We start from the raw sequence: 27,043 nt of genomic DNA on the forward strand, positions 1-27,043 counted from the left end.
TGCCAAAGAGTACCTTGATAAATCACAATCCTTCTCGGAAATGTTCTGTGGACAGATGAAACAAAAATAGAGCTTTTTGGCAATTCAAAGCAACAGTTTGTTTACAGACAGCACAATGAAACTTATAAGGAAAAGAACACCCTACCAACAGTACAGCATGGTGGAGGATCTATAATGCTGTGGGACTGCTTTGTGCATCCGGTACTGGAGGCCTTGACCATTTAACAGGAATCATGAAATCAGAGAATTTCAGAGAAGAGATTTTAGAGCGAATGTCTTACCCAGTGTATGAAAACTTGGTCTGAGACCGAGATCATGGGTCCTCCCGCAAGACAATGACCCAAAGAACACATTCAAAAGTACACAGGAATGGTTAAAAAAGAAAAAATGGACTGATTTAAAATTTCCATCAATGAGTCCTGGCCTCAATCCCATTGAAAACCTTTGGGTATTTAACTCCTACTGGAGAGATCCAAACTTCAAGTAGCAATAGGGTGTTGGAATTGAGTGGGTTGGATAGCTGACTAAATGTAGAAGCCCTGAAAGAAGGAGGCTGGATAAAAGCTAAATGCCAAATGCAAAATGAAAATATTGTTTTATTAGAACAGGTCCCATGCACATCTAGTTTAAGATTAAAGGTTTCCCGTTCTCATGAAGTTTACAGGAATGTCCACACCTTAGTCAAAAATATGTATGTTTCTGCAACTCCTCCTGCAAAAGAGTTTATATTGAAAGCCTGTAATGCTGTACTATCTCTCATCATCCCCTTTATTACATATGAGGATAAAGATTTGGGAAATCTACTCATAGATGCCAATAGAGATTACTCCATAAATTCAGAAAATCTCTGTGTACACAAGTTGGTATTGGAACTATCTAATATATAATTGCCTAGAATACTACTTCCTGCAATTTGTGCCAACTTCCGTGGCTTTGTCCGGAGCTAATGTCCGGAGATAATGTCCGGAGCTAATGTCCGGAGCTAAGTGACGTCACCAGTGTCCTACACCCAGGCAGAGCACAGGGGCCCCAGGCAGCATATGGGGCCCCAGGCAGAGCACAGTGGCCCCAGGCAGAGCACAGGGGCCCCAGGCAGCATATGGGGCCCCAGGCAGAGCACAGTGGCCCCAGGCAGAACATGGGGCCCCAGGCAGAGCACAGGGGCCCCAGGCAGCATATGGGGCCCCAGGCAGAGCACAGGGGCCCCAGGCAGCATATGGGGCCCCAGGCAGAGCACAGTGGCCCCAGGCAGAGCACAGGGGCCCCAGGCAGAACATGGGGCCCCAGGCAGAACATGGGGCCCCAGGCAGAGCACGGGGCCCCAGGCAGAGCACAGGGGCCCCAGGCAGAGCACAGGGGCCCCAGGCAGCATATGGGGCCCCAGGCAGCATATGGGGCCCCAGGCAGAGCACAGGGGCCCCAGGCAGAGCACAGGGGCCCCAGGCAGCATATGGGGCCCCAGGCAGAGCACAGTGGCCCCAGGCAGCATATGGGGCCCCAGGCAGAGCACAGTGGCCCCAGGCAGAGCACAGGGGCCCCAGGCAGCATATGGGGCCACAGGCAGAGCACAGTGGTCCCAGGCAGAGCACAGGGGCCCCAGGCAGAGCACAGTGGCCCCAGGCAGAACATGGGGCCCCAGGCAGAACATGGGGCCCCAGGCAGAGCACAGGGGCCCCAGGCAGAGCACAGGGGCCCCAGGCAGCATATGGGGCCCCAGGCAGAGCACAGGGGCCCCAGGCAGCATATGGGGCCCCAGGCAGAGCACAGTGGCCCCAGGCAGAGCACAGGGGCCCCAGGCAGAGCACAGGGGCCCCAGGCAGAGCAGTGGTCCCAGGCAGAGCACAGGGGCCCCAGGCAGCCTATGGGGCCCCAGGCAGAGCACAGTGGCCCCAGGCAGAACATGGGGCCCCAGGCAGAGCACAGGGGCCAAGGCAGAGCACAGGGGCCCCAGGCAGCATATGGGGCCCCAGGCAGAGCACAGTGGTCCCAGGTAGAGCACAGGGGCCCCAGGCAGCCTATGGGGCCCCAGGCAGAGCACAGGGGCCCCAGGCAGCATATGGGGCCCCAGGCAGAGCACAGGGACCCCAGGCAGCATATGGGGCCCCAGGCAGAGCACAGTGGCCCCAGGCAGAGCACAGGGGCCCCAGGCAGAACATGGGGCCCCAGGCAGAGCACAGGGGCCCCAGGCAGCATAGGGGGCCCCAGGCAGAGCACAGGGGCCCCAGGCAGCATATGGGGCCCCAGGCAGAGCACAGCGATATTTTGGACCACTGTGCGGTGTTTCAGACCCCCTGTGTGATGTCTGGGGCCCTGTTCTTAAGTATATTAAAGATTAAAGTAACGTATATTAAAGTATATTATAGATCAAATTTGACACGTTTATGAGCACCATTGAGTGATATACTCAAGAATGACATAATTTTTCAACATTTTATGGTTTCAAACTGTAAACACTCAGTTTTTTTTACTTCAACCAGAAAACCTTAACGGTTCATAAAAAACTTGACTGTTCAGGATATGATAAAAGTCATAGTATTCTGAATCTTTAACTTATAAAGATACCTTTACATGGGGTGATTATTGGTTCCAGAGAGGCTTTCGGCCGATAATCGTACACATGGCTGGTGACAGGACAATACAATATAAACGTTCAAAGGTAAACACTGATAACATTAAAATCTAATATATAATTGCCTAGAATACTACTTCCGGCAATTTGTGCCAACTTCCGTGGCTTTGTCCGGAGATAATGTCCGGAGATAATGTCCGGAGATAAGTGACGTCACCAGCGTCCTACACCCGCTCAGGGTGGACAAAGATATATGCCTTCGTGGTGCGCGGCACTTTTCTGATTGGTTGCCGCCTGCCGCGAGCGACCAATCAGAAATGTGCCGTACTGTCAAGAATTGTCAAGAGCTGGTGAGTGCAGCCATTTTTTGTTCTTTCTTACTATTATTTATTAATTGTATTATTCTTACATTTGAATAAATAAAGTATATATGGATTCTAGACTCCCGATTCTTTAGAATCGGGCTGCCATCTAGTTTATCATAAACTTATTCAAATATCTTAAGCTATCTATACAAAAATTTCTCCACAGAAAACTTGACACCCTAAATTCAAGAATTCCTGAAAATTTTAACTCAAATGACAGATTTACTAAGATTGTATATATATTTACAGGCACGTATTTCAATCCCACCAAATCACCTGCCCTCTCCCTTTAAATCTATGCAAAAAGAGATTTACCGTATATACTCGAGTATAAGCCGAGATTTTCAGCCCAAATTATTGGGCTGAAAGTGCCCCTCTCGGCTTATACTCGAGTCACGGTCGGCGGTGGGGTCGGCGGGTGAGGGGGAGAGAGCGTGTCGCATACTCACCTAGTCCCGGCACTCCTGGCGCTCCCCCTGCCCGTCCCACGGTCTTCGGTGCCGCAGCTCATCCCCTGTTCAGCGGTCACATGGTACCGCTCATTAGAGAAATGAATATGGACTCCACTCCCATAGGGGCGGAGCCGCAAATTCATTCCTCTAATCAGCGGTAACGGTGACCGCTGACAGAGGAAGAGGCTGCGGCACCCGGAGACCAGCTGTCCGGGAGAAGGAGCCAGGGACGCCGGGAGCAGGTAAGTATGTCATAGTTACCTGTCCGCGTTCCACACGCCGAGCGCCACTCTGTCTTCGCGTCCTCTTGTTCTGACTGTGCAGGTCAGAGGGCGCGATGACGCATATAGTGTGCGCGCCTCCCTCTGCCTGATCAGTCAGTGCAGAGAGACGCCGAGACGGGACGCTGAGGAGCTGCAAGCAAGAGAGGTGAGTATGTGTTTTGTTTTTTTTTATTGCAGCAGCATTGTATATTGCACAGATTTATGTGGAGTATCTATGGGGCAACGGTGCAGAGCATTATATATGGCACAGCTTTATGTGGAGCATCTATGGGGCCATAATCAAAGGTGCAGAGCATTATATATGGCACAGCTATCTATGGGGCCATAATCAAAGGTGCAGAGCATTATATATGGCACAGCTATCTATGGGGCCATAATCAAAGGTGCAGGGCATTATATATGGCACAGCTATCTATGGGGCCATAATCAAAGGTGCAGAGCATTGTATATGGCACAGCTATCTATGGGGCCATAATCAAAGGTGCAGGGCATTATATATGGCACAGCTATCTATGGGGCCATAATCAAAGGTGCAGAGCATTGTATATGGCACAGCTATATATGGGGCCATAATCAAAGGTGCAGAGCATTTTATATGGCACAGCTTTCTATGGAGCATCTATGGGCCATAATCAAAGGTGCAGAGCATTTTATATGGCACAGCTTTCTATGGAGCATCTATGGGGCCATAATCAAAGGTGCAGAGCATTGTATATGGCACAGCTTTCTATGGAGCATCTATGGGGCCATAATGAACTGTGCAGAGCATTATATATGGCACAGCTTTCTATGGAGCATCTATGGGGCCATAATCAAAGGTGCAGAGCATTGTATATGGCACAGCTTTCTACAGAGCATCTATGGGGCCATAATGAACTGTGCAGAGCATTATATATGGGGCAGCTTTATGTGGAGCGTCTATGGGGCTATACTGAACGGTGCAGAGCATTATATATGGCACAGCTTTATGTGGAACATCTATGGGGCCATAATGAACAGTGCAGAGCATTATATGTGGCACAGCTTTATGTGGAGCATCTATGGGGCCATAATGAACAGTATGGAGCATCTATTTTTAATTTTGAAATGCACCGGTAGCTGCTGCATTTTCCACCATAGGCTTATACTCGAGTCAATAAGTTTTCCCAGTTTTTTGTGGCAAAATTAGGGGGGTCGGCTTATACTCGGGTCGGCTTATACTCGAGTATATACGGTATTCTTTAAAATCACAAATGGTTTATTTTTAAGATATTTCTAGGAAGAACAACTTTAAAATAAGGCGACTGCCAGAAAAGATCAGACCACCATTGTTAAAATGCTACATTTGTCAGATGTGTCGCATTTAATTCTGGATCTTCCTACAGAAATCCCAGTGATTAAAGCCTTCAGAATCCCCAACTCAAATAACCTCCCAACAGGAATCACAAGAGATGCAATTGTAACTTTGAAATCTACACAATTTAGAAACGACCTACAGTACTTGCTTTAACAAGGGATGCTACGAAACTTCCAACTCCATACGAATCCATCCGATCTATCTAAAACAACAATTCAACATAGAAAAGCTTTCTCATTCACAACCAAGGCCCTTCTTCATGCAGGGATAAAATACAAATGGTACCAATCCAACTTGGTAACAAATTCCATACTATTGACTCGCCAGACAAAGGTCTGGATCTCCTTTGACAATTGAGAATTCCTACAAATCACCAATTGACACTCCCTACATGACTTAAACCTGGATTACAAATAACTCTACTAATCTAGTATTTGGCTGAATCTCTTTTCTTCTCATCTTTATTCTATGAATGGTTGTATAAAACAGACTTAAATTTCAAGCCTTATACATGGATTACAATTTTGGAATACAAGAATCTTATATTGCCTCACTTGGATTACAATTATTGGACATTGTTTTAACTAAACCACTTTCCTTGGATTACAATTTATCTAATAACGGTTTTTCAACTATGGGTTCCTTGGATTATAATGGACAAGATTTTAATCTGTTCTTGTTCCAATAGGTGGTCATCTTAATACTGGAAACTTTAAACCGAATATTTCCTCCCCATAGTTGATGTTTTTCGATCCTGACAATAGTACATAGCAATTAACAGTCTTATTCTTTTTGTCCTTAATACAAACATGCTTTTGTTTTGTGTTTTTCTTTTATTTTACTACAGGGAATTTTCAGCAAAATATTACATCATTGCATAATACTCATTCATTACTCAGTATTACAAAAGTACACTTGTCTCTCCCCACTTGTCTTTACAGGTATTTCTTTTCTCTGTTCCATTACCGACTTTTTCCCTCTTGCCCTATTAAAGTTTTACCCCTTTTCATACTCTTTCTCCCATCCCTTTCCCATCCCTTTTAGGTTATATGTTTTTAATATTAATATCCTTTCGTGTGTATTGTATTCCACTTCCCTTAAAATTTTTTTTACTAAAAACAGCTGAATTCTGCCATTAGGGAGAAGAACCATGCAAACATTCAAGAGCTAGAGCAAACTGCAAAGGAAAAGTGGGAGAAAACACCAGCTGAGAAGTGGAAGAAGCTTATTGATGACTACAAGACACATTGGGAGGCTGTCATCAATGCCAAAGAGTGTGCCACCAAATATTAATTAGGGGTGCCTTTATTGCTGCACATGCTATTTATTCTGTATATTCTTTGAAATTACAACATATAAGTTGAAAAACAATGTTTTACCGTTGTATTACTTTGGACTACTAATTAAAAAATCTTGAGGATATAACTTTGGAACCTTTCCATTTATTTAAGATATTGTACAGTCTATGAAAGAAATGAAGAGGTGCCAATAATGGTGAACAGCACTGTACAATATCAGATCTATGGGTCCAGTAGAACTTGGGCAGCAGTGACCATAGTATGGTAAGCTTCAAAGTAATATTCAACAAAACATTACAAAGGGGAAATACAAGAACCTGGAACTTTTTAAAAGCTCTCGATTAAGGGAAGCCTTGAAGATCTCAACAGAAAATGTACAAAAGAAATCAAGCTAGCTTACAGAGGTAGAAATCGCCAACGATATTAACCACTTCCTGACAAATAATGTACTATTATGATACGTCGGGTCCTCCATCTTTGATGCCAGTTGAAAAAGTGAGCTTGCATCATTGCTAGCAGATAATGGCTGTGATACCCAGAGAGGATCTGCCTCTAACAGCAATGTGTGGAGCAGAGAATTTCGCCGGCTTCTGTTAATAACTTAAAAACTGCTGTCAATCTCTGTCAGTGGCATTTACAGTGCGTAGCTACTGTGCAGGGTGCTGAAGACCCTTGTGCCTGTCATGACGATGCTCTGCTGAAACCCGGTGTGTGGGGGCTCAAAGGAAAGTGTGATTTTTCAGTGTTTAGTATATCTCCTCATATGTCTATTACATCGGGATTGGTTTTTATTACTAGACAAATAAAGCTCATATAGTGTAGACATATTGTAATCCATAGAGAATGAATGAAGTGGAGCATTGCCGCTCCATTATAACGGCGGTAAAAATTTACATTCTGGCATTTGGTGGGAGTACCAGTGGTCGAATCTCATGCCTTTATCACATGCACTGAAATGTTCTTACAGTTCTTCTAACTCAGCCAAGAAAACAACAATTTTTGTCATTGGTGATTTTTTAATACTTGGCCTTAAACTATTATAGCCAAGAAGTATCAAGTGCCACATGTGGGGATTGGTTGATTTTTTTTTTTTTTTTTTAGCTATGGTGTTTTCTTCAAACAAATTAGCCTAGCCACATGATATACCTGATAAATAGGGGTAATGACTGAGATCCTCACTTATTTCCGAGTGTGGGTCATTTATACTGACCATAAAGTGCCTGTCAAATCCACGTATTCTCCATCTGGATGAGGCAGCTGCCTCCAGAGGCTGGATGAGGGCTGAGGGACCCCTCTTCTTTATATACAATCAAATCCCATAGGCAAAACCTGTATCTATCAGACATGTATGAAATATCATAGGCCTCATTCACACGTTCAGGATTTGGTCAGTATTTTAGGAAGTATTTGTAAGCTAAAACCAGGAAAGGAACATTTAGAAAATGTATAATAGAAACGCGTCACCATTTCTGCATTTTCTACCCGCTCCTGGTTTTAGCTTAGAAATACTGATGTAAAATACTGACCAAATACTGAACGTGTGAACGTGGCCTAAAGGTGGGAATCCACTTGTAATCCCCGATCTGTCCTGCGGCTTGCGAGTACCATACAGCCTGATCTGAACGGCCTGTATGTACATAATGCATTTCTACACCAGCTGAGCCCATATATAGCCATCTGTCAGATTTCGGATAACATTGACGTAAGGCTACACTTTTTCATGACAGGGAAGATTCAGGAAGGCTGCAGGAGTAGTTGTTGGACGCTGGAAGTAAACAGCCGTTATTTATTGACCAGGGTTAGGGCATGTGTTTATTCAGCTGCGTTGTCTGCTGCGACACAGAAATGTTTAATTTTCCTGAATGTGCGTGTTTGTCCTGGCGCTTCCCCGCTCCATGAGCTCATTCTGCCGTGTTTGCCTTACAGTATAGGTGATTCACACATTGCTGTTGTTACGTGCTAATGTGCTTTCCATTTCATTGTCTAATTATGTCAGAAGATTATGTGCAGCTAACTCCATGTAAAACACATTTGGCAACGGTTGTACGATATTAACTTGATCACCGTCTCTGCAGAATCCTTGGGAATAGGTTACATGAGATTTATCCTTGTTGACATTTTTTGCATGGGATGCAGCTTGTCATATGTTCCGACACAGACTTTGGCTCCAAGTCCTCAACATTTGGTGTTCAGATTTACTGTTGGTATCACAGTGGGTTTGCCCACCTTTGGGAACCATTTTTTTTTTTTTCGGTCTAAAGCTAATTTTTATAATTGGATTCCATTAACAGTTTTGCACCAATTGCCTTCTATAAACTGTGTTGTGCTGTCTATTGCAGGCAGCAGGATGGGGTAACCCGAGAAACTGAAAGTCATAGGAGTGTATATTCTCTCATCGAAAAGAATCGGGTCAATTATGCTGATCAGTGTGATCCAATTTTCTTGGATGAGGAGAAGATGGGGAAAAAATGTCTCCATCTTCTCCATTCTGTCAGTCTGTGAAAATCAGACTGCCCTCAGTTGTCATCTGAGTGCAGTCCGATGTTTTCCACAGTCTCATTAAGTTGCATGGTTGAGTGGTGCAATTTTCGGACGTATGCACAACCCCATAGAATAAATCGGTCCGAGTACGATCTGATGTTTTGTCACATCGCACTCGACTTGGACTGAAGATTCGGACAATAACCCTTATTCTGAGCTTCTCTCAGCTGAGTAACAGACTACATCAAAGTTGAATAGGCAGGGAGAAGGAAACCCGGTACAATAAGACTAATTCTTGTAAGTAACAGTCTCAGAATGAGGGTGGATCTTGTGGTAAGAGACGTGTCTGCAAATGCAACATATGTGAACACTTTTGAATCTGTACATGAAGCTATAAAGATGTCTATCTGTAGTTTTCACCATTTCTAGCAGGCATACTGTAAATGTGGAGCACCGTTTCATTTTTATTTAATTGACTTCTCAGAGGAAAATCAATAGTAATTTTGTCTGTGCTTCAGAGCAACCATTTTTTCCCCAGAGGCAAACACATCACAAATAGAGGTGGTTACAATAAAACTTACAGCAATCATGGGCTCAGGCTAGGTTCATACCACACTTTTCTCACATCTTGTTTACTTCCATTTGGTGCATACATCATATCCATGTGACCCCCACATGCACCCAACATATGGCAACAGTGCCCTTCTGGCATACACTGGACTGGAAGAATGAGTGGCAGTGCACAGCTACCATGCACTAGTGCCCAGGCTACCCTATACTCATTATACATGTGCACCATAGCTGCCTTAGCACTTTGATTTTTCCTTTTATTTCTTTTGTACGTAAAGTGGCTTTTCCTTTCACCTCCAGCACACAGAAGGGAGGAGGAATGGATCTCTATCGGCATTAGAAATACACCATGTTAGGACAGGCTTGCACGCAACGACTCGCTACACAATAAAGGTTAAGACTATGAAACAAGGCATCGCAACATATAGGAATGGATACTCAACTAATAAATCCTCACCACTCTACTGCATTGCTGCCTGTGTAACCCAAATGTCTCCTCACTTCTTCCAGGTGACATAATGTGACCACTGCAGCCAATCAGGGACCACTGATCACATTCTGAGGAGAGAGAGAGATCACTTCTGAGTTGATGGAATTTGAGGCCTGAAGCCGGTCCCATACTTTACACAAGGAGGAAGTGAGTAGACCAGCTGGAGACACAGGTAGGGTTGGCTTGTGGCTCTGGTAGAATCGTATTGCTTGTTTTTTCTTTTTAATACCCATATGGTGCCTTTTTTAATATAAAAAGTGTTTAAAGCACCAACCCAACATTTTTTTTATTTCACCGCTGGAGTGGTATCACTAACGAATGCTCCCTGCACCTAGTAAGATACTTACAAGATGCCGTCTTCTGCTCTTCCCGGAACCGCTCTGGTCCTTTGCCTACATCTTGTGACTGCAGCTCCTGACTGACTGGAAGTCAGAGGTAACGTTCACAAGCTCCCAATGCAAATCTATAGCAGACTCGTTCTGGCCTCATAGATTTTCATTGGGAAGCAATAAGATGGATAATGCGAAATAAAGGCATATTCTGCATATTGAACACTGATGAAGGTCTGAGACAGACCGAAACGTCTGTACAATTTTGGATTGCCCATAAAAAATGTTCACGTTTATTTTTATTTTGGAGTAACAAGTTTTTCTACTTTACATTGAGAAGCGACTGGCTTGCCCAGCAAACACTGGAGCAGGTCACAAACTACAGCAGACAACTGGAGTGGCACCAAAACAGAAGATGACAGTGGCTGGCAAGTACAATATTACAGGCAGGTGACCTATTATAGTGGCAGTACAAAAGCGGAGAAATAAAAGAAAACCCTGCTGGCGTGCTGCTTTAAGCGGTTCAAAAGCCGCTGCTCCCTTTCACAACCCTGATGATTAGATATGAGAAATTCATAGAATCCAATGAACGCAATCCATATTGAATAAGACTCTATACCCCCTAACCGGCAGCCCTGGACCACAAATAGGCAGTACTCACTATAGTCAACTGCCTAAATGTTTATAGCACGGAAAGAACAGTTTGGGCGGCAGGAGTCATGCAGCACAATAGCAATACAGTACATTTATACTAAAAACCATAGGTGCAATCTGTTCAGATGGTATTAGAATAACCATCTTAGAGGATATGCACATGACAGACTAGGGCAACGTATACGTACTGGTTTGTTAGTAACTTGAGCAATAATGACAACACTACTTGTTACCAAAGTCCAGTCTCTTGATCCAGATTGCAAACAATACAACGTTAGACTTTAGAAAGCAATTAAAACACTTACCGGAGCTTCAATGGTTTCCTGTGTGTCATCCAACATTTGGACTTTGAATGGATAAGACTTTCCTTGTGGTGACAGAGGTGGTTTGGTACCATGTTCTAAAGTGCTGATCCCGGCACTCTCTGGAGCACCTAACCGAGAGGCTGCGGTCGGCTGCTGCTCTATCTCCCCCATCCTTTACCTCTTATCGTGTGCCACTGTGAAGAGAAAGACCGGTATATTAGTACTGAACAGGGGTGTAACTACAACAGGTGCAGGGATTGCAATCACACCCAGGCCCTGGAGCCTAGGGGGCCCTAAAAGTACCTTTGGCCTATAGAAAAAGACTATTGCCATTAAAGATTTAAAATATTTGGGAGCCCGGTTGGAGCTTTTGCATCAGGGCCCATGAGTTTCAAGTTACGCCACTGGTACTGAACCAGTTATTGTCAAAATCTAAACTACAGCAGAGTTATAAAAACACCTGGTTGTAAAGTCTACTAATAAGATGTTTAAAAAGTAACAATTGTCGCCCAAAACAGCTACAAACACAGCCACACAGTGAAGGAGCCAGGATATCTACAGCTAATTGCAGGACATTCCTTTATTAGCTAGTCATTCGATGACCAATCATAGAAAAATATCCAGGAGGGAAATTTACGGTACTTCATATGACGACCTTAAAGGGAACCTGTCAGCAGAATTGTGCACAGTAACCTACAGACAGTGTCAGGTCGGCGCCATTATACTGATAAAAATGATACCTTGGTTGATGAAATTCGTCTTCTGGTTGTTGTTATATCTTTATTTTCAGTTTTGAGTTAATGATATGCTCGTGATCTGGGGTGGCCTGTGGAGGTCTTCATGTGGTGCTCTGATTAGGTATTCATGTGTACCGTATTTTTTCGGACTATAAGACGCACTTTCCCCAAAAAAAAGTTGGGAAGAAAATGGGAGGAGCATCTTATAGTGCAAACGCAGGCTTACCGGGGACTGTGGCAAAGGTGTGGCAATGTTGCAGCAGTGGGCGGTGTGGAGTGCACCTGAGCAGGGTCCCTTCTTTAGGATGCCGGTGGCAGAAATGTGGCGGCGCCACGGCCCGGTATCCACGGTGAGCAGAGTGCATCACCGGTTTCCCTGCGGTCATCTTTCCTGAAGCTGTGGGCCGCCGGAGGCTTCAGGAAAATGGCCGCCGGAGGCAGATAGAAGTCTCGGCGGCATTCGGCTTTAGGAAGATGGCCGCAGGGAAATCGGTGATGCACTCGGCTCTGCTCACCGTGGACACCAGGCCGCGGCATTGCCACATTTCTGCCACCGGCATCCTGAAGAAGGGACCCGGCGCCATGATCTGCAGCATCGCACCCCGGGACTGCAGCATTGCCTCACTTCTGCCACCGCTGGCATCCTGAGAATGGGACCCTGCTCCAGCTCTGCCTCACTGCCGACACCAGACCCGCAGCATTGCACCCTGGGACTGCAGCAGTACTCTACTTCTGCCACCGCTGGCTTCCTGAGGAAGGGACCCTGCCTTCTGTGATCCCGCTGTACCACCGCTGGCTCTCAGGTCAGATACCTTAAATTCGGACAATAAGACAGACCCCATCTTCTAAAAATATTTTTCTGCTATTTTCCACCCAAAAAAATGTCTTCTGACAGGTCACTGGTCCCTCAGTGACCTGCCCCCTATTTTACATGCTGCAGCATGATCGCATGTTTAATGTGCAGTCAGTTCATTCTTTTATATCATGCTATAAATTCATCAGAAAAAAAAAAGTGTTTGAAAATGGCGCCGGCCACGCCTGCGCAGTAGGCGCCATCTTGCTAGAGAAGAAAAATTCCCTCTCCAAGATGGCGCTGCCTGCGTAGTAGTATCTAACGGTGATAGCCGATAGCTGCTACTGCGCAGGCGCCATCTTCCTGGTGAGAAAAAAATTCCTCCTCCAAGATGGCGATGCCGGTGTCTGTACAGTAGCAGCTATCGAAGTTCCGATAGCTGCTACTGCACAGGGACCGTCATCTTGGAGTTTTTTTTTCCCTCTAGCAAAAAGGCACGGACAGCACCTGTGCAGTACCAGTTATCAGATCGCCGATAGCTGCTACTGCGCAAGTCCGGCCAGCACTATTTTCAGACACTTTTTTCGATTAATTTATTTATACAATGTTATAAAAGAACGAACAGCACATTACACATGCAATCATGCTGAGGCACAGGCGTCACCGCCTGCCTGCTGGTGATTTTTTTTATTTTTCAAAATATATAATATGTAAACTAGGGGGCAGGTCAGTGCGGGATCAGTGACCTGTCAGCAGTCTGCATTATTTACTATATAATTGTCTAAGGGGTACTTCAGTCTGTCTGTCTGTCCCGGATATTCATTGGTCGCGGCCTCTGTCTGTTATGGAATCCAAGTCGCTGATTGGTCATGGCAAAACGCCCACGACCATTGCTCTTTCCTCCCCGCAGTCAGTGCCCGTTCCATACTCCCCTCCAGTCAGCGCTCACACAGGGTTAATCGCAGCGCTAACGGACCGCGTTATGCCGCGGTGTAACGCACTCCATTAACGCTGCTATTAACCCTGTGTGACCAAATTTTTACTATTGATGCTGCCTATGCAGCATCAATAGTAAAAAGATCTAATGTTAAAAATAATTAAAAAAATAAAAAATTGTTATATACTCACCTTCCGCCGCCTTTCCCGTTCCTCGCGACGCTCCGGTGACCGCTCCATGCAAGCGGCAGGTTCCGGTGCCAAGGATGGTATGCGAGAAGGACCTGCCATGACGTCACGGTCATGTGACCGCGACGTCATCACAGGTCCTGCGAGAAGGACCTGCCATGACGTCACAGTCATGTGACCACGACGTCATCACAGGTCCTGCGCTCATACCAACCCTGGGACCGGAAGCTGCCGAGTGCACCGCACACAGGGCCAGGACTTCAACGGGCCTTCGGAAGGTATATGTCTATTTTTTATTTTAAGTCTGTATACTACGTGGCTCAGTGCTGTATACTCCATCGCTGGGCAATATACTACGTGGCTGGGCAATATACTACGTGGCTGGGCAATATACTACGTGACTGGGCAATATACTACGTGACTGGGCAATATACTACGTGACTGGGCAATATACTACGTGGCTGGGCAATATACTACGTGGCTGGGCAATATACTACGTGGCTGGGCAATATACTACGTGGCTGGGCAATATACTACGTGGCTGGGCAATATACTACGTGACTGAGCAATATACTACGTGACTGGGCAATATACTACGTGGCTGGGCAATATACTACGTGACTGGGCAATATACTACGTGGCTGGGCAATATACTACGTGACTGGGCAATATACTACGTGGCTGGGCAATATACTACGTGGACATGCATATTCTAGAATACCCGATGCGTTAGAATCGGGCCACCATCTAGTGAATATATAACCAGAGCACCACATGAAGACCCCCACAGGCCGCCCTGGGGCACAAGCAGATCATTAACTCAAAACTGAAACTAAAGATTAAACAACAATCACAAGACGGATTTCATCAACCAAGGTATCATTTTAATCAGTATAACGGCGTCAACCTGACACTGTCTGTAGGTTACTGTGCACAATCCTGCTACAGGTTCCCTTTAAACAAGAGCTGGCTGGAGCAACATGCAACACATTTATTAAAAGGCATAGAGTTTTTAATACATTTGTTGACTTTTATCAATCTGTGTGGCAGAAAGTAAAATACACGGTTGGTGTGGGCTGGTGTAAATTTGCACTAAACTTTACACCACTTGGCCTATATGAGGCCCTGTTCTCATAAAAAAAAGCAGCAGAAGTAAAATCAGCCATATCTTTTTTATTTTTTGCACACAACATATGTGCTCCTTTGCCTAAATCACTGAACCAAACAATACCTTTTCAGATGGTTACTACAAATCTCTACAATCAACTGTAGGAAAATGTATCAAAAAAATAAAAATTCAACCAGATAAAGAGACCGTCTGTTATTAACAGAAAGCCAAATCCACTTAATTAAGGTTTTGAATCTGGAGACAAAGAAGGGGAGTGTGCAGTATAAGACCAGGGTGCACATGTGTACTCCAGATGCGATTACACAGATGGCAATGCATGTAAATAATCACAGTTTTCAAATTCAGGCATCTATACACTAACCAGCTATATCACAAGAGCAAACAAGCTAGAATCGCCAGATGGGTAGAAAACCTAAGAAAATTGGTCTGTGCAAGTCCTAATAAACTGTTGTGCTCAAGCAGGGTTTACATGTGTGGCACAGTTATCGACGGTCCATATACATTTATGACACTAGACTACAAAAAGTACAATTAACAGAAGGCTTTACACTTCAATACGGAAAACAATTCTGGTCAGTCTGTACTCTACACAGACCATTAAAGCACAACTCCAGCGCTCCAAGTTACTTGTCCCTAATAATATACTTACCAGCTGCAGTCTTCAGCTGTTCCCAGCGCCACCATCTTGTGACCGGAACGTCTAACTGACCGGAAGAGCTAACCATCACAAGCTCTCAATATGTAAGTCTATGCGCCTCGTTCTAGCCTTGTTCTGGCCCTCATAGACTTACATTGAGCTGTGATTTCTGGATTGCTCTAGCAAACATTGGAGCGATCTGACAAGTCACAAACTGCAGAAGATGACCGAAGCAGCTTTGATAAAAGATGAAGACAGCAGCTGGTAAGTACAATACTAGGGGCAGGGGACTTAGATTAGGGACACCACTCCAGAGGTAAAATAAAAAGTGAGAGTGGTGCTTTAAATGATCACTGATTAGCTTGCATGTAGCTCATCAACAGTCGTTTAACAGCCGCTGTCCACATATGTAAATGCAGCGAGACACTTTACAATTATTGTACGCACTAGCATATACTGTATTTCTTAAATGTAATTATAGTAGTACTGCAGTTATTCTGTTACAGAGAGCAGGATGACCAACTACTATATGGCCCTGTTCCCAAGTGCAGTTACACAAAAGTATTTTTTTTTTCTGTAGCTGTACCAAAATGCGCAATAGCATTCTGCTCTGATTATTGCATTTTTGCAGCGTTTTTGTGATGCATTTTCAGGCAGAATTAAGCAGCTTTTTTTTTCACACATTGTTTAAAGCGGAAACACAATTGCATTTTTACACTATTTTTTCAGGCTTCCCATAGCAACTTATTGGGGAAAAAAACACATAAAAAATGCACAGGTCAATAGCGTCTTCAAGTGCCCAGTGGGCATGAGTTTTCATAAAATTACATAGACATTGATTAAAACATTGGAAAAAAACATGTTTACGCTACATGGGAAATTGGCCAAAGGATGGATTCACACAAAGAATCTTGTTGCAGAAATGAATCTATTCTAATGCCGCTGTTTTGGCGCCAAGCACATGGATTTCTGCAAGTTCTGAACAGATGAATGGTACAGCTGCAGGCATTTATCCAACACAATCTGTGGCATGCAAATCCACCATAGCAATGAGTTTGGGCAATTGCTTGAATTGCTCGGGTTCATTTCAATTGCAATAAAATTGCTCTGAATAAGAAAGCAGGCACTGACGCCACAGAGGGACGCATCTCATTATCTACTATGAGAAGAACCGATGTATTAAATTAAATCTTACTAGTTATTTTGAACAGATGCTCAGAACCTAAGATTATTTACAAAGGGCCGAGAAATTAATTCCCCAATATGTACACCTTTGGAATTTTTTTTTACTTAAATGCATGTATATTGGGCTAAAGATAAGATTTAATTACAAGTATGAACCATATACAGGTTGTTTAGTTTCACTGGCTGCAGATTGCAGAAAGTGGCTTACTGATCCTGGCATGCCAATGTAAGGAGGCTTATTTGCTCCTCTGAGAAAATATGTAAATTGCCTCTTCAGAGAGGAAGAGGACTTGAACTCTATAGTACCACTTGTTGGAAGCAGTGATCCTACAAGTCGACCCTTTAACGAGCCTTGCAATATGACTTATAATAAGAGCCAAATCAGATCCTAAGTCATATTGCAAGGCTCGTTAAAGGGTCGATACTGACTTGTAGGATCGCTGCTTCCAACAGGTGGAAGCAGAAAAAAATTGTTATATCCTTAAAACTGTAATTTCGATTTTAAAAAGTCAATGCAAGCTTCAAAGAATGAAAAAAAAAATAGATAACTGCGGAGTGTGTTGTCTAATGTGGCTGTCCATTCACAAGATATCAATGACCAATCAGTAGAATTCGTCAATATCAGATCTGTGTAGGTCCACCAATCGGCATCACCACTGATCACTCTTATAAGCTTTGGCCGCATCAGGATGTACTTACATTGAATGAAGCTGCAATGCGCATCTCCATTTAATATGTGAAGCAGTTGCTGCCGGGCACTACGGCCCATGAATCAAGCTTATAACAGCTTACTAGTGGTGATGCCGGGTGCCGCACACCTACCAATTTGATAGTCATGACTCATCCTATGGATGGTGTGTTGAGACCTGACAATGCCGTTAAGCAGTTAACTACACCTACAGAGCTTCAAGTCCATAAGACTGTGTACATGAAAAAGGAAGAAATTAGTTGCAAGATGAGCTGATTGCCATGTGGAAACATTGTATGCATTGCTTAACGATTCACTCACACTTTTGTAACATGGTTCTGCATTGCTGACCAATAGTGATGAGCGAATATACTTGTTACTCGAGATTTCCCGAGCACGCTCGGTTGTCCTCCGAGTATTTTTTAGTGCTCGGAAATTTAGTTTTTATTGCCGCAGCTGAATGATTTACATCTGTTAGCCAGCTTGATTACATGTGGGGATTCCCTAGCAACCAGGCAACCCCCACATGTACTTACACTGGCTAACAGATGTAAATCATTCAGCTGCGGCGCAGAAAACTAAATCTCCAAACACTAAAAAAATACTCGGAGGACACCTGAGCGTGCTCGGGAAATCTCGTGTAACGAGTATATTCGCTCATCACTACTGACCAACCTCACAGAATTCAGTACTGACCCATACAAGTGCCACAGGATACTATTCCCTCTGCTGAAAACTATGTAGTGTGTAGTAACATATACAGGTCCTTCTCAAAAAATTAGCATATAGTGTTAAATTTCATTATTTACCATAATGTAATGATTACAATTAAACTTTCATATATTATAGATTCATTATCCACCAACTGAAATTTGTCAGGTCTTTTATTGTTTTAATACTGATGATTTTGGCCTACAACTCCTGATAACCCAAAAAACCTGTCTCAATAAATTAGCATATCAAGAAAAGGTTCTCTAAACGACCTATTACCCTAATCTTCTGAATCAACTAATTAACTCTAAACACATGCAAAAGATGCCTGAGGCTTTTAAAAACTCCCTGCCTGGTTCATTACTCAAAACCCCCATCATGGGTAAGACTAGCGACCTGACAGATGTCAAGAAGGCCATCATTGACACCCTCAAGCAAGAGGGTAAGACCCAGAAAGAAATTTCTCAACAAATAGGCTGTTCCCAGAGTGCTGTATCTAGGCACCTCAATGGTAAGTCTGTTGGAAGGAAACAATGTGGCAGAAAACGCTGTACAACGAGAAGAGGTGACCGAAACCTGAGGAAGATTGTGGAGAAGGACCGATTCCAGACCTTGGGGAACCTGAGGAAGCAGTGGACTGAGTCTGGTGTGGAAACATCCAGAGCCACCGTGCACAGGCGTGTGCAGGAAATGGGCTACAGGTGCCGCATTCCCCAGGTAAAGCCACTTTTGAACCATAAACAGCGGCAGAAGCGCCTGACCTGGGCTACAGAGAAGCAGCACTGGACTGTTGCTAAGTGGTCCCAAGTACTTTTTTCTGATGAAAGCAAATTTTGCATGTCATTCGGAAATCAAGGTGCCAGAGTCTGGAGGAAGACTGGGGAGAAGGAAATGCCAAAATGCCTGAAGTCCAGTGTCAAGTACCCAGTCAGTGATGGTGTGGGGTGCCATGTCAGCTGCTGGTGTTGGTCCACTGTGTTTCATCAAGGGCAGGGTCAATGCAGCTAGCTATCAGGAGATTTTGGAGCACTTCATGCTTCCTGGCACCTGCTCACAGTGCCAAAACCACTGGTAAATGGTTTACTGACCATGGTATTACTGTGCTCAATTGGCCTGCCAACTCTCCTGACCTGAACCCCATAGAGAATCTGTGGGATATTGTGAAGAGAAAGTTGAGAGACGCAAGACCCAACACTCTGGATGAGCTTAAGGCCGCTATTGAAGCATCCTGGGCCTCCATAACATCTCAGCAGTGTCACAGGCTGATTGCCTCCATGCCACGCCGCATTGAAGCAGTCATTTCTGCCAAAGGATTCCCGACCAAGTATTGAGTGCATAACTGAACATTATTATTTGATGGTTTTTTTGTTTGTTATTAAAAAACACTTTTATTTGATTGGACGGGTGAAATATGCTAATTTATTGAGACAGGTTTTTTGGGTTATCAGGAGTTGTAGGCCAAAATCATCAGTATTAAAACAATAAAAGACCTGACAAATTTCAGTTGGTGGATAATGAATCTATAATATATGAAAGTTTAATTGTAATCATTACATTATGGTAAATAATGAAATTTAACACTATATGCTAATTTTTTGAGAAGGACCTGTATGTGCACACTACTAATGGTGTAGACAACGCTATAGATTGGGATTGGTTCTGCATTGTACAACTACACCCTGTGAAATGGACATAGTACCGTAAGTGAAGGAATGGATAGGAATGGTATATTCAATTGTCTAGTAAAAAAAAAAAAAGGAAAACTCTAGGATCTGTCCTGTCAGGTCTCCAGTGCTTTTTGACGGCCATAATAGTTTAGTCTGCAAAGTGATTTATTCATGTAAAAGCAAAAAATAAATAACGGCAAGCCATTACAGGTCAATATCATGTGACTTGCTAGAATCATTAAGACAAAAGGATCCATCCGAACCTTGATGATGTAGTAACAGAAGCTATGATTCTAGTACTAACAGACTTACAATAGCTAAAAAATTCATTTTTTGTAAGTGAAAAGACCCAGACATTTTCCCATCTGCATTATATGTAAATCAACCAAAATTAAACATTGAAAAAATAATGAAAAGAAAATTCTGGGTTCACGTTAGTCAAAATATCACACGACCTCTGTTTAGATATGCAAAATTCAAGAAATAACGCTTCTGTCTGGGTATCAATACACCTTTGCTAAAGAATGATGACTCCCTTCCTGAGACCTGGAAACCTCAACAAGACAGACAATCACTTGAATGTTCTCGTCCTGGACTGCAGCCAGTTAGCCTCAGAGAACACAAGCGCTCAGTTAGCTAACGGCATGAACATATAGTAAGGAAGCTCACAATCAGCAGGCCAAAAAAACATGGCATACACAAAATAAAAATCTATATATATCATCACTAAACGTACACTAACACAGAACATGAATCAATAAAAGAAAGCCATGCTACATAAAATACACCTTCAAAGCAGGAAAATGAAGATGAAGACTACAAGTGACAGCAATTCTCAAACCAAAAGGTATATAAATATACAATTCTGCAAGAACAAAAGACATTTTAGAATAAAACTGGTAGGTGACTAAAAATAAATACCGAAACAACATACATAGAGCAGGTCCAGGATACAATTAGAATCTAAGCAAAATGTCTGAAGCCAAATAGAAAAATATTTAGATTTGAGAGTCGTCAGTGGTTAATACCATTTAATGGCTAACTGAAAAGATGGTAACACATTGCAAGCTTTCGAGACTACTCAGGTCTCTTCATCAGGCATAGACTAATGCAAAATATGAAGAGTCACATATTTACACACAACAGGGCACAGAAATAATGTAATAGTTAGCCATTAAAAGGTATCAACCACTGAGGACTCCGAAATCTAAATATCTTTCTATCAACTGGCTAACACGGTACAAATATATACCGTATATACTCGAGTATAAGCCGACCCGAGTATAAGCCGACCCCCCTAATTTTGCCACAAAAAACTGGGAAAACTTATTGACTCGAGTATAAGCCTAGGGTGGAAAATGCAGCAGGTACTGGTGAATTTCAAAATTAAAAATAGATACTCCATACCGTTCATTATGGCCCCATAGATGCTCCACATAAAGCTGTGCCACATATAATGCTCTGCACCATTCATTATGGCCCCATAGATGCTCCACATAAAGCTGTGCCATATATACAATGCTCTGCACCGTTGCCCCATAGATAGCTGTGCCATATATATAATGCTCTGCACCGTTGCCCCATAGCTGTGCCATATATACATAATGCTCTGCACCGTTGCCCCATAGCTGTGCCATATAATGCTCTGCATCGTTGCCCCATAGCTGTGCCATATAGTGCTCTGCACCGTTGCCCCATAGCTGTGCCATATATATAATGCTCTGCACCATTGCCCCATAGCTGTGCCATATATATAGTGCTCTGCACCATTGCCCCATAGCTGTGCCATATAGTGCTCTGCACCGTTGCCCCATAGATACTCCACATAAATCTGTGCCATTGCTGCTGCTGCAATAAAAAAAAAAAAAACACATAACACATACTCACCTCTCTTGCTTGCAGCTCCTCAGCGTCCCGTCTCGGCGTCTCTCCGCACTGACTGATCAGGCAGAGGGCGCCGCGCACACTATATGCGTCATCGCGCCCTCTGACCTGCACAGTCAGTGAGGAGAGACGCCGGGAAGATGGCGCGGCGCCCGGCGTGTGGAACGAGGGAAGGTAAATATGTAATACTTACCTGCTCCCGGCGTCCCGCTCCTTCCCCCGGACAGCTGGTCTTCGGTGCCGCAGCCTCTTCCTCTATCAGCGGTTACCGGCACCGCATCATTAGAGGAATGAATAGGCGGCTCCGCCCCTATGGGAGGTGGAGCAGCCTATTCATTTCTCTAATGAGCGGTCCCACGTGACCGCTCAGGGGAAGAGCTGCGGCACCCGGAGACAGTGTGACAGGCAGGGAGAGCGACAGGAACGCCGGAACTAGGTAAGTATGCCTCAGCGCCCTCTCCCCCTCACCCGCCGACCCTGCCACAGACCGTGACTCGAGTATAAGCCGAGAGGGGCACTTTCAGCCCAAAAATTTGGGCTGAAAATCTCGGCTTATACTCGAGTATATACGGTAGATCTTTCGTGTAGCCAAATAGGAATTCTTTGGAGACCAGAGGAGTAGAGTATATATTGCAGTTACTTACTACAGTTGTGGCCAAAAGTTTTGAGTCCTGACAAACATTGGTCCTCACAAAGTTTGCTGCTTCAGTTTAGGAACAAGGCAAAGAGGAAGATGATCAGCCCGATTGATTGATACAATCAACATAACGGCGTAGAAGACTCTGGTGGATCTATCTAGGCTTGCTCAAGATCGATCATCCTACAGAGTGTTCATTCATCAAGTCGCCATGGATCAAGATCGAGCCGAAGGCCATTAAATAAATAATATGCATTACCTTTTTATTGTTATAAAGAGTGATCACATGGCGACATATTGCAAAAGTGATTCTCTGTCATGAAAAATAACTTAACCCAAGATTCAATTTCCACTCATTTTCAGCTCTGCCACAAAATGACCAACTTACATCATTTCAGTGATCTTCTCATTAGCTCTGAAGAAAGTGTTAACACGAAAGATCTATATATTTGTACCATGCTAGCCAGTTGATAGAAAGATATTTAGATTTGGGAGTCCTCAGTGGTTGATACCTTTTAATGGCTAACTATTACATTATTTCTGCAGGTGAGCTGTGTCCAAAACGCTGCTATTCCTGATCATGGGCATGTAGCCTAAAGCATCCTGATACCATTCATGTGTGGAGTTGATTTTCATGCAAGGGATTGGGCTTACTTATAATTTTGCCTATGAACACTGCCATGAATAAAGAACGGTATCTAAACGTCCTTAAGGGCATCTTCTCCCAACAATCCAGGAGCAATTTGGTGATGAACAATAATTTTTCCAGCATGATGGAGCCTCATATCACAAGGAAAAACTGGTGACTATGTGATTCGGTAAACAAAACATTGAAATCTTGGGTCCATCGAAAGGAAACGTCCCAAATCTCAATCTCACTGTCAATGCTAAAAAAAAGATACGACAAACATAAAAACGCAGAAATTGCAATAAATTCCAAGTATTGATTAGGCAAGAGTAGGTCGCCATCAGTCAGCATTTGTCCCCCGAGCCGATATCCAGCATACCAGGTTGTGCTTAGAATTGTACTAACCTGAGAAACATCTAAAAGATCTATAAACACCGAAGCAGCAAATGTTATGAAAACCAAAATATGCATCAGACTCAAAACTTTTGCCAACCACAACTGTACTAGTGGTTTAGTTGCTTGAAATTTATTATGATTTTGCCCTTGAATTTTGAAGATCCGGTCTCCTCTCCTGCTCCTCCTGTTGGGCATGGAAGAGATAAAACAGTCTTGCGCTCATGAAAAGAGGCAAATCGGAACAGGCAAACTGCTTTGTAAGGAATGAGGAAATGAATGAGCAAGGTCATAATGCTCCCACCTTAGGCTGGGTTCACACGTTTGTAAACGAAAAAAATCAGTTTTATGTGAAAAAAAGATGATTTTTCATCCATATCATCATTTGCATGAAATCAGTGTGTCCGTTTTTCATGTCCATTTGCAATCCGTATGTCTATATTGTACATCCATATGGCATCAATTTTTATTAACATGAACAAATTAAAGAGCTTTCTCACTACTTTTTCATTGATGAGCTATGCTTAGGATATGTCTTCAATGTCTGATCAGTCGGGGTCCGACACCCGCCGCCCCTGCCGATCAGCTGGTCTTGGTGTTGGCAGGAATGGCTCAATTGTGGAACTGCTCCTTCTTCTGGTAGTGCCCGCGACAGGGCACTGCACATTCGCCTACTATTCAACTCAATAGCGAGGATAAAGTGTCACGCAAGAGCTTGACTGATAATGAGCAACCTCAGACTGCGTTCACGTTACTCTATTTTGCCGTATCAACTTTGGTCCTTCAGCATAGCATCAAAGAAAAATACAATACTACAGCAACTTGTGAACGCAGCCTCAACTATTTAATCAGATTAACCCCTTAACCACCTAGGAATTTTGTTTTTGAGCTTTTGTTTTTTTCTCCCTCTTCCAAGAGACATAACATTTTTATTTTTAGGTCCACACAGCTGTATGAGGGTTTGTATTTTTGAATGACACCTTTCATTTTACCATATAATTTACTGAAAAATGGGAAACTAACAATTACAGACTGACACAGAGGGTTGACGACCTTGCCCTTGTGGGCTTACATTCTACAGGATGGTGGGGATGGAGACAATAGGTTGAGGGTTGTAGGAGCTCCTTGATGCGAGTTTCTAGCATTGATCTCGCAAGTATGACCCCGGCCTTACAGGCGGTCAGTGTTGCAGTACAGCAGAGCTCAGAGAGCTGCAAAATATATGTAAGACAAAGTTAATTTCTCCTGTTCTGTGTTAGTTACTTGTCTCACACTGGCAAGTCCCCCTTTTTATTTAAAATAATCTCTGGAGACAGATTCTCATACAGATCTATGTCCAGCCCATAGCCTGGAAGAGCTCATTTACATATAAGAAAAAGAAAAATGTGGATCTCTCTGGAATAAATTATCAGATCACAGATATCAAGGTATCATTTTATTCTGCTTACTATGACCTGGGTGCCCATAAAGACGCTCAGGAGGGTTGATCCTACTGACATATTCCCTTTAAGGCCGGCCTCACACTAGCGAGTTTTACGGACGTATGAGCGCATAAACTACGTACGTAAAATACGCATTACACACGGCCCAATGAATCTCTATGGCCCAGCTCTTATCTGCCGTATATTACGCATCCGTAATATAAAGTCTTGTACGGCCGTAGAAAATCGCAGCATGCTGCGTTTGTCACCGTATTGCGCAAAAAAATCACCAATGAAAGTCTATGGGGGCGAGAAAAATACGGATTCCACACGGACCAGCAGTGTGACTTGCGAGAAATACACAGCGGTGTTAGTGAAAAGCCGGTAATTCAATTGCCGGCTTTTCATTTCTCCTTCACAAACCCGACATGATATGAGACATGGTTTACATACAGTAAACCATCTCATATCCCTTTTGTTTTTGCATATTCCACACTACTAATGTTAGTAGTGTGTATGTGCAAAATTTGGGCGCTGTAGCTTGTAAAATAAAGGGTTAAATCGCGGAAAAAATTGGCGTGGGCTCCCGCGCAATTTTCTCCGCCAGAGTGGTAAAGCCAGTGACTGAGGGCAGATATTAATAGCCTAGAGAGGGTCCATGGTTATTGGCCCCCCCTGGCTACAAACATCTGTCCCCAGCCACCCCAGAAAAGGCACATCTGGAAGATGCGCCTATTCTGGCACTTGGCCACTCTCTTCCCACTCCCGTGTAGCGGTGGGATATGGGGTAATGAAGGGTTAATGTCACCTTGCTATTGTAAGGTGACATTAAGCCAGGTTAATAATGGAGAGGCGTCAATTATGACACCTATCCATTATTAATCCAATAGTACTAAATGGTTAATAAAACACACACACGATTACAAAGTATTTTAATGAAATAAAGACACATGTTGTTGTAATATTTTATTAGACTCTTAATCCACCTGAAGACCCTCGTTCTGTAACAAAGTTAAAAAAAAAAAAAACAATATTCCATACCTTCCGTCGTTATGTCCCACGATGTAAATCCATCTGAAGGGGTTAAATCATTTTACAGCCAGGAGCTGTGCTAATGCACTCGCTCGTGCCTGTAAACCCCGGGTACTGAAAGGAAAGCAGGGTGACCTGTAGTTACCTTGAGTTGCGGTGAGGCGCCCTCTGCTGGATGTCCTCATGAACTGGAGCCTTGGAAAAGTTCCCACACTCGAGTTCATATGAGGACATCCAGCAGAGGGCGCCTCACCGCAACTCAAGGTAACTACAGGTCACCCTGCTTTCCTTTCAGTACCCGGGATTTACAGGCACGAGCGAGTGCATTAGCACAGCTCCTGGCTGTAAAATGATTTAACCCCTTCAGATGGATTTACTTCGTGGGACATAACGGAAGGTATGGAATATTGTTGTTTGTTTTTTTAACTTTGTTTCAGGGCGATGGTCTTCAGGTGGATTAAGAGTCTAATAAAATATTACAACAACATGTGTCTTTATTTCATTAAAATACTTTGTAATCATGTGTGTGTTTTATTAACCATTTAGTACTATTGGATTAATAATGGATAGGTGTCATAATTTACGCCTCTCCATTATTAACCTGGCTTAATGTCACCTTACAATAGCAAGGTGACATTAACCCTTCATTACTCCATATCCCACCGCTACACGGGAGTAGGAAGAGAGTGGCCAAGTGCCAGAATAGGCGCATCTTCCAGATGTGCCTTTTCTGGGGTGGCTGGGGGCAGATGTTTGTAGCCAGGGGGGGCTAATAACCATGGACCCTCTCTAGGCTATTAATATCTGCCCTCAGTCACTGGCTTTACCACTCTGGCAGAGAAAAATGCACGGGAGCCCACGCCATTTTTTTCTGCCATTTTACCCTTTATTTTACAAGCTACAGTGCCCAAATTTTGCACATACACACTACTAACATTAGTAGTGTGGAATATGCAAAAAAAAAAAAGGGATATGAGATGGTTTACTGTATGTAAACCATGTCTCATATCATGTCGGGTTTGGGAAGGAGAAATGAAAAGCCGGCAATTGAATTACCGGCTTTTCACATATAACGCGCTGAATTAAATATAAATACAGAATATATATATATATATATATATATATATATGTATATATATATATATATATATATATATATATATATATATATACACTGTATATATGTTTTAACGGACATTTGAGCCCATAAATCCATTAGATGTCGGTTTTGCAAGCCTGCGAG

At 43.5% G+C, this 27,043-nt stretch overlaps 1 protein-coding gene across 4 annotated transcripts in view; it reads right to left on the reverse strand.

Annotated features, from left to right (window-relative positions):
* The window catches only part of FARP1 (FERM, ARH/RhoGEF and pleckstrin domain protein 1), a 287,123-nt gene that overhangs the window by 218,800 nt on the left and 41,280 nt on the right, over positions 1 to 27,043 (reverse strand). For all 4 annotated transcript variants that reach the window (XM_077297120.1, XM_077297122.1, XM_077297123.1 and 1 more), the window contains exon 2: positions 11,134 to 11,327. In XM_077297120.1, coding sequence (XP_077153235.1) covers positions 11,134 to 11,304 — 171 coding nt within the window. In that variant the 5' untranslated portion in view covers positions 11,305 to 11,327. The remainder of the gene's footprint in view (positions 1 to 11,133; positions 11,328 to 27,043) is intronic.

This window comes from Ranitomeya variabilis, chromosome 3, assembly GCF_051348905.1.
Source record: "Ranitomeya variabilis isolate aRanVar5 chromosome 3, aRanVar5.hap1, whole genome shotgun sequence".
NCBI lineage: Eukaryota > Metazoa > Chordata > Amphibia > Anura > Dendrobatidae > Ranitomeya > Ranitomeya variabilis.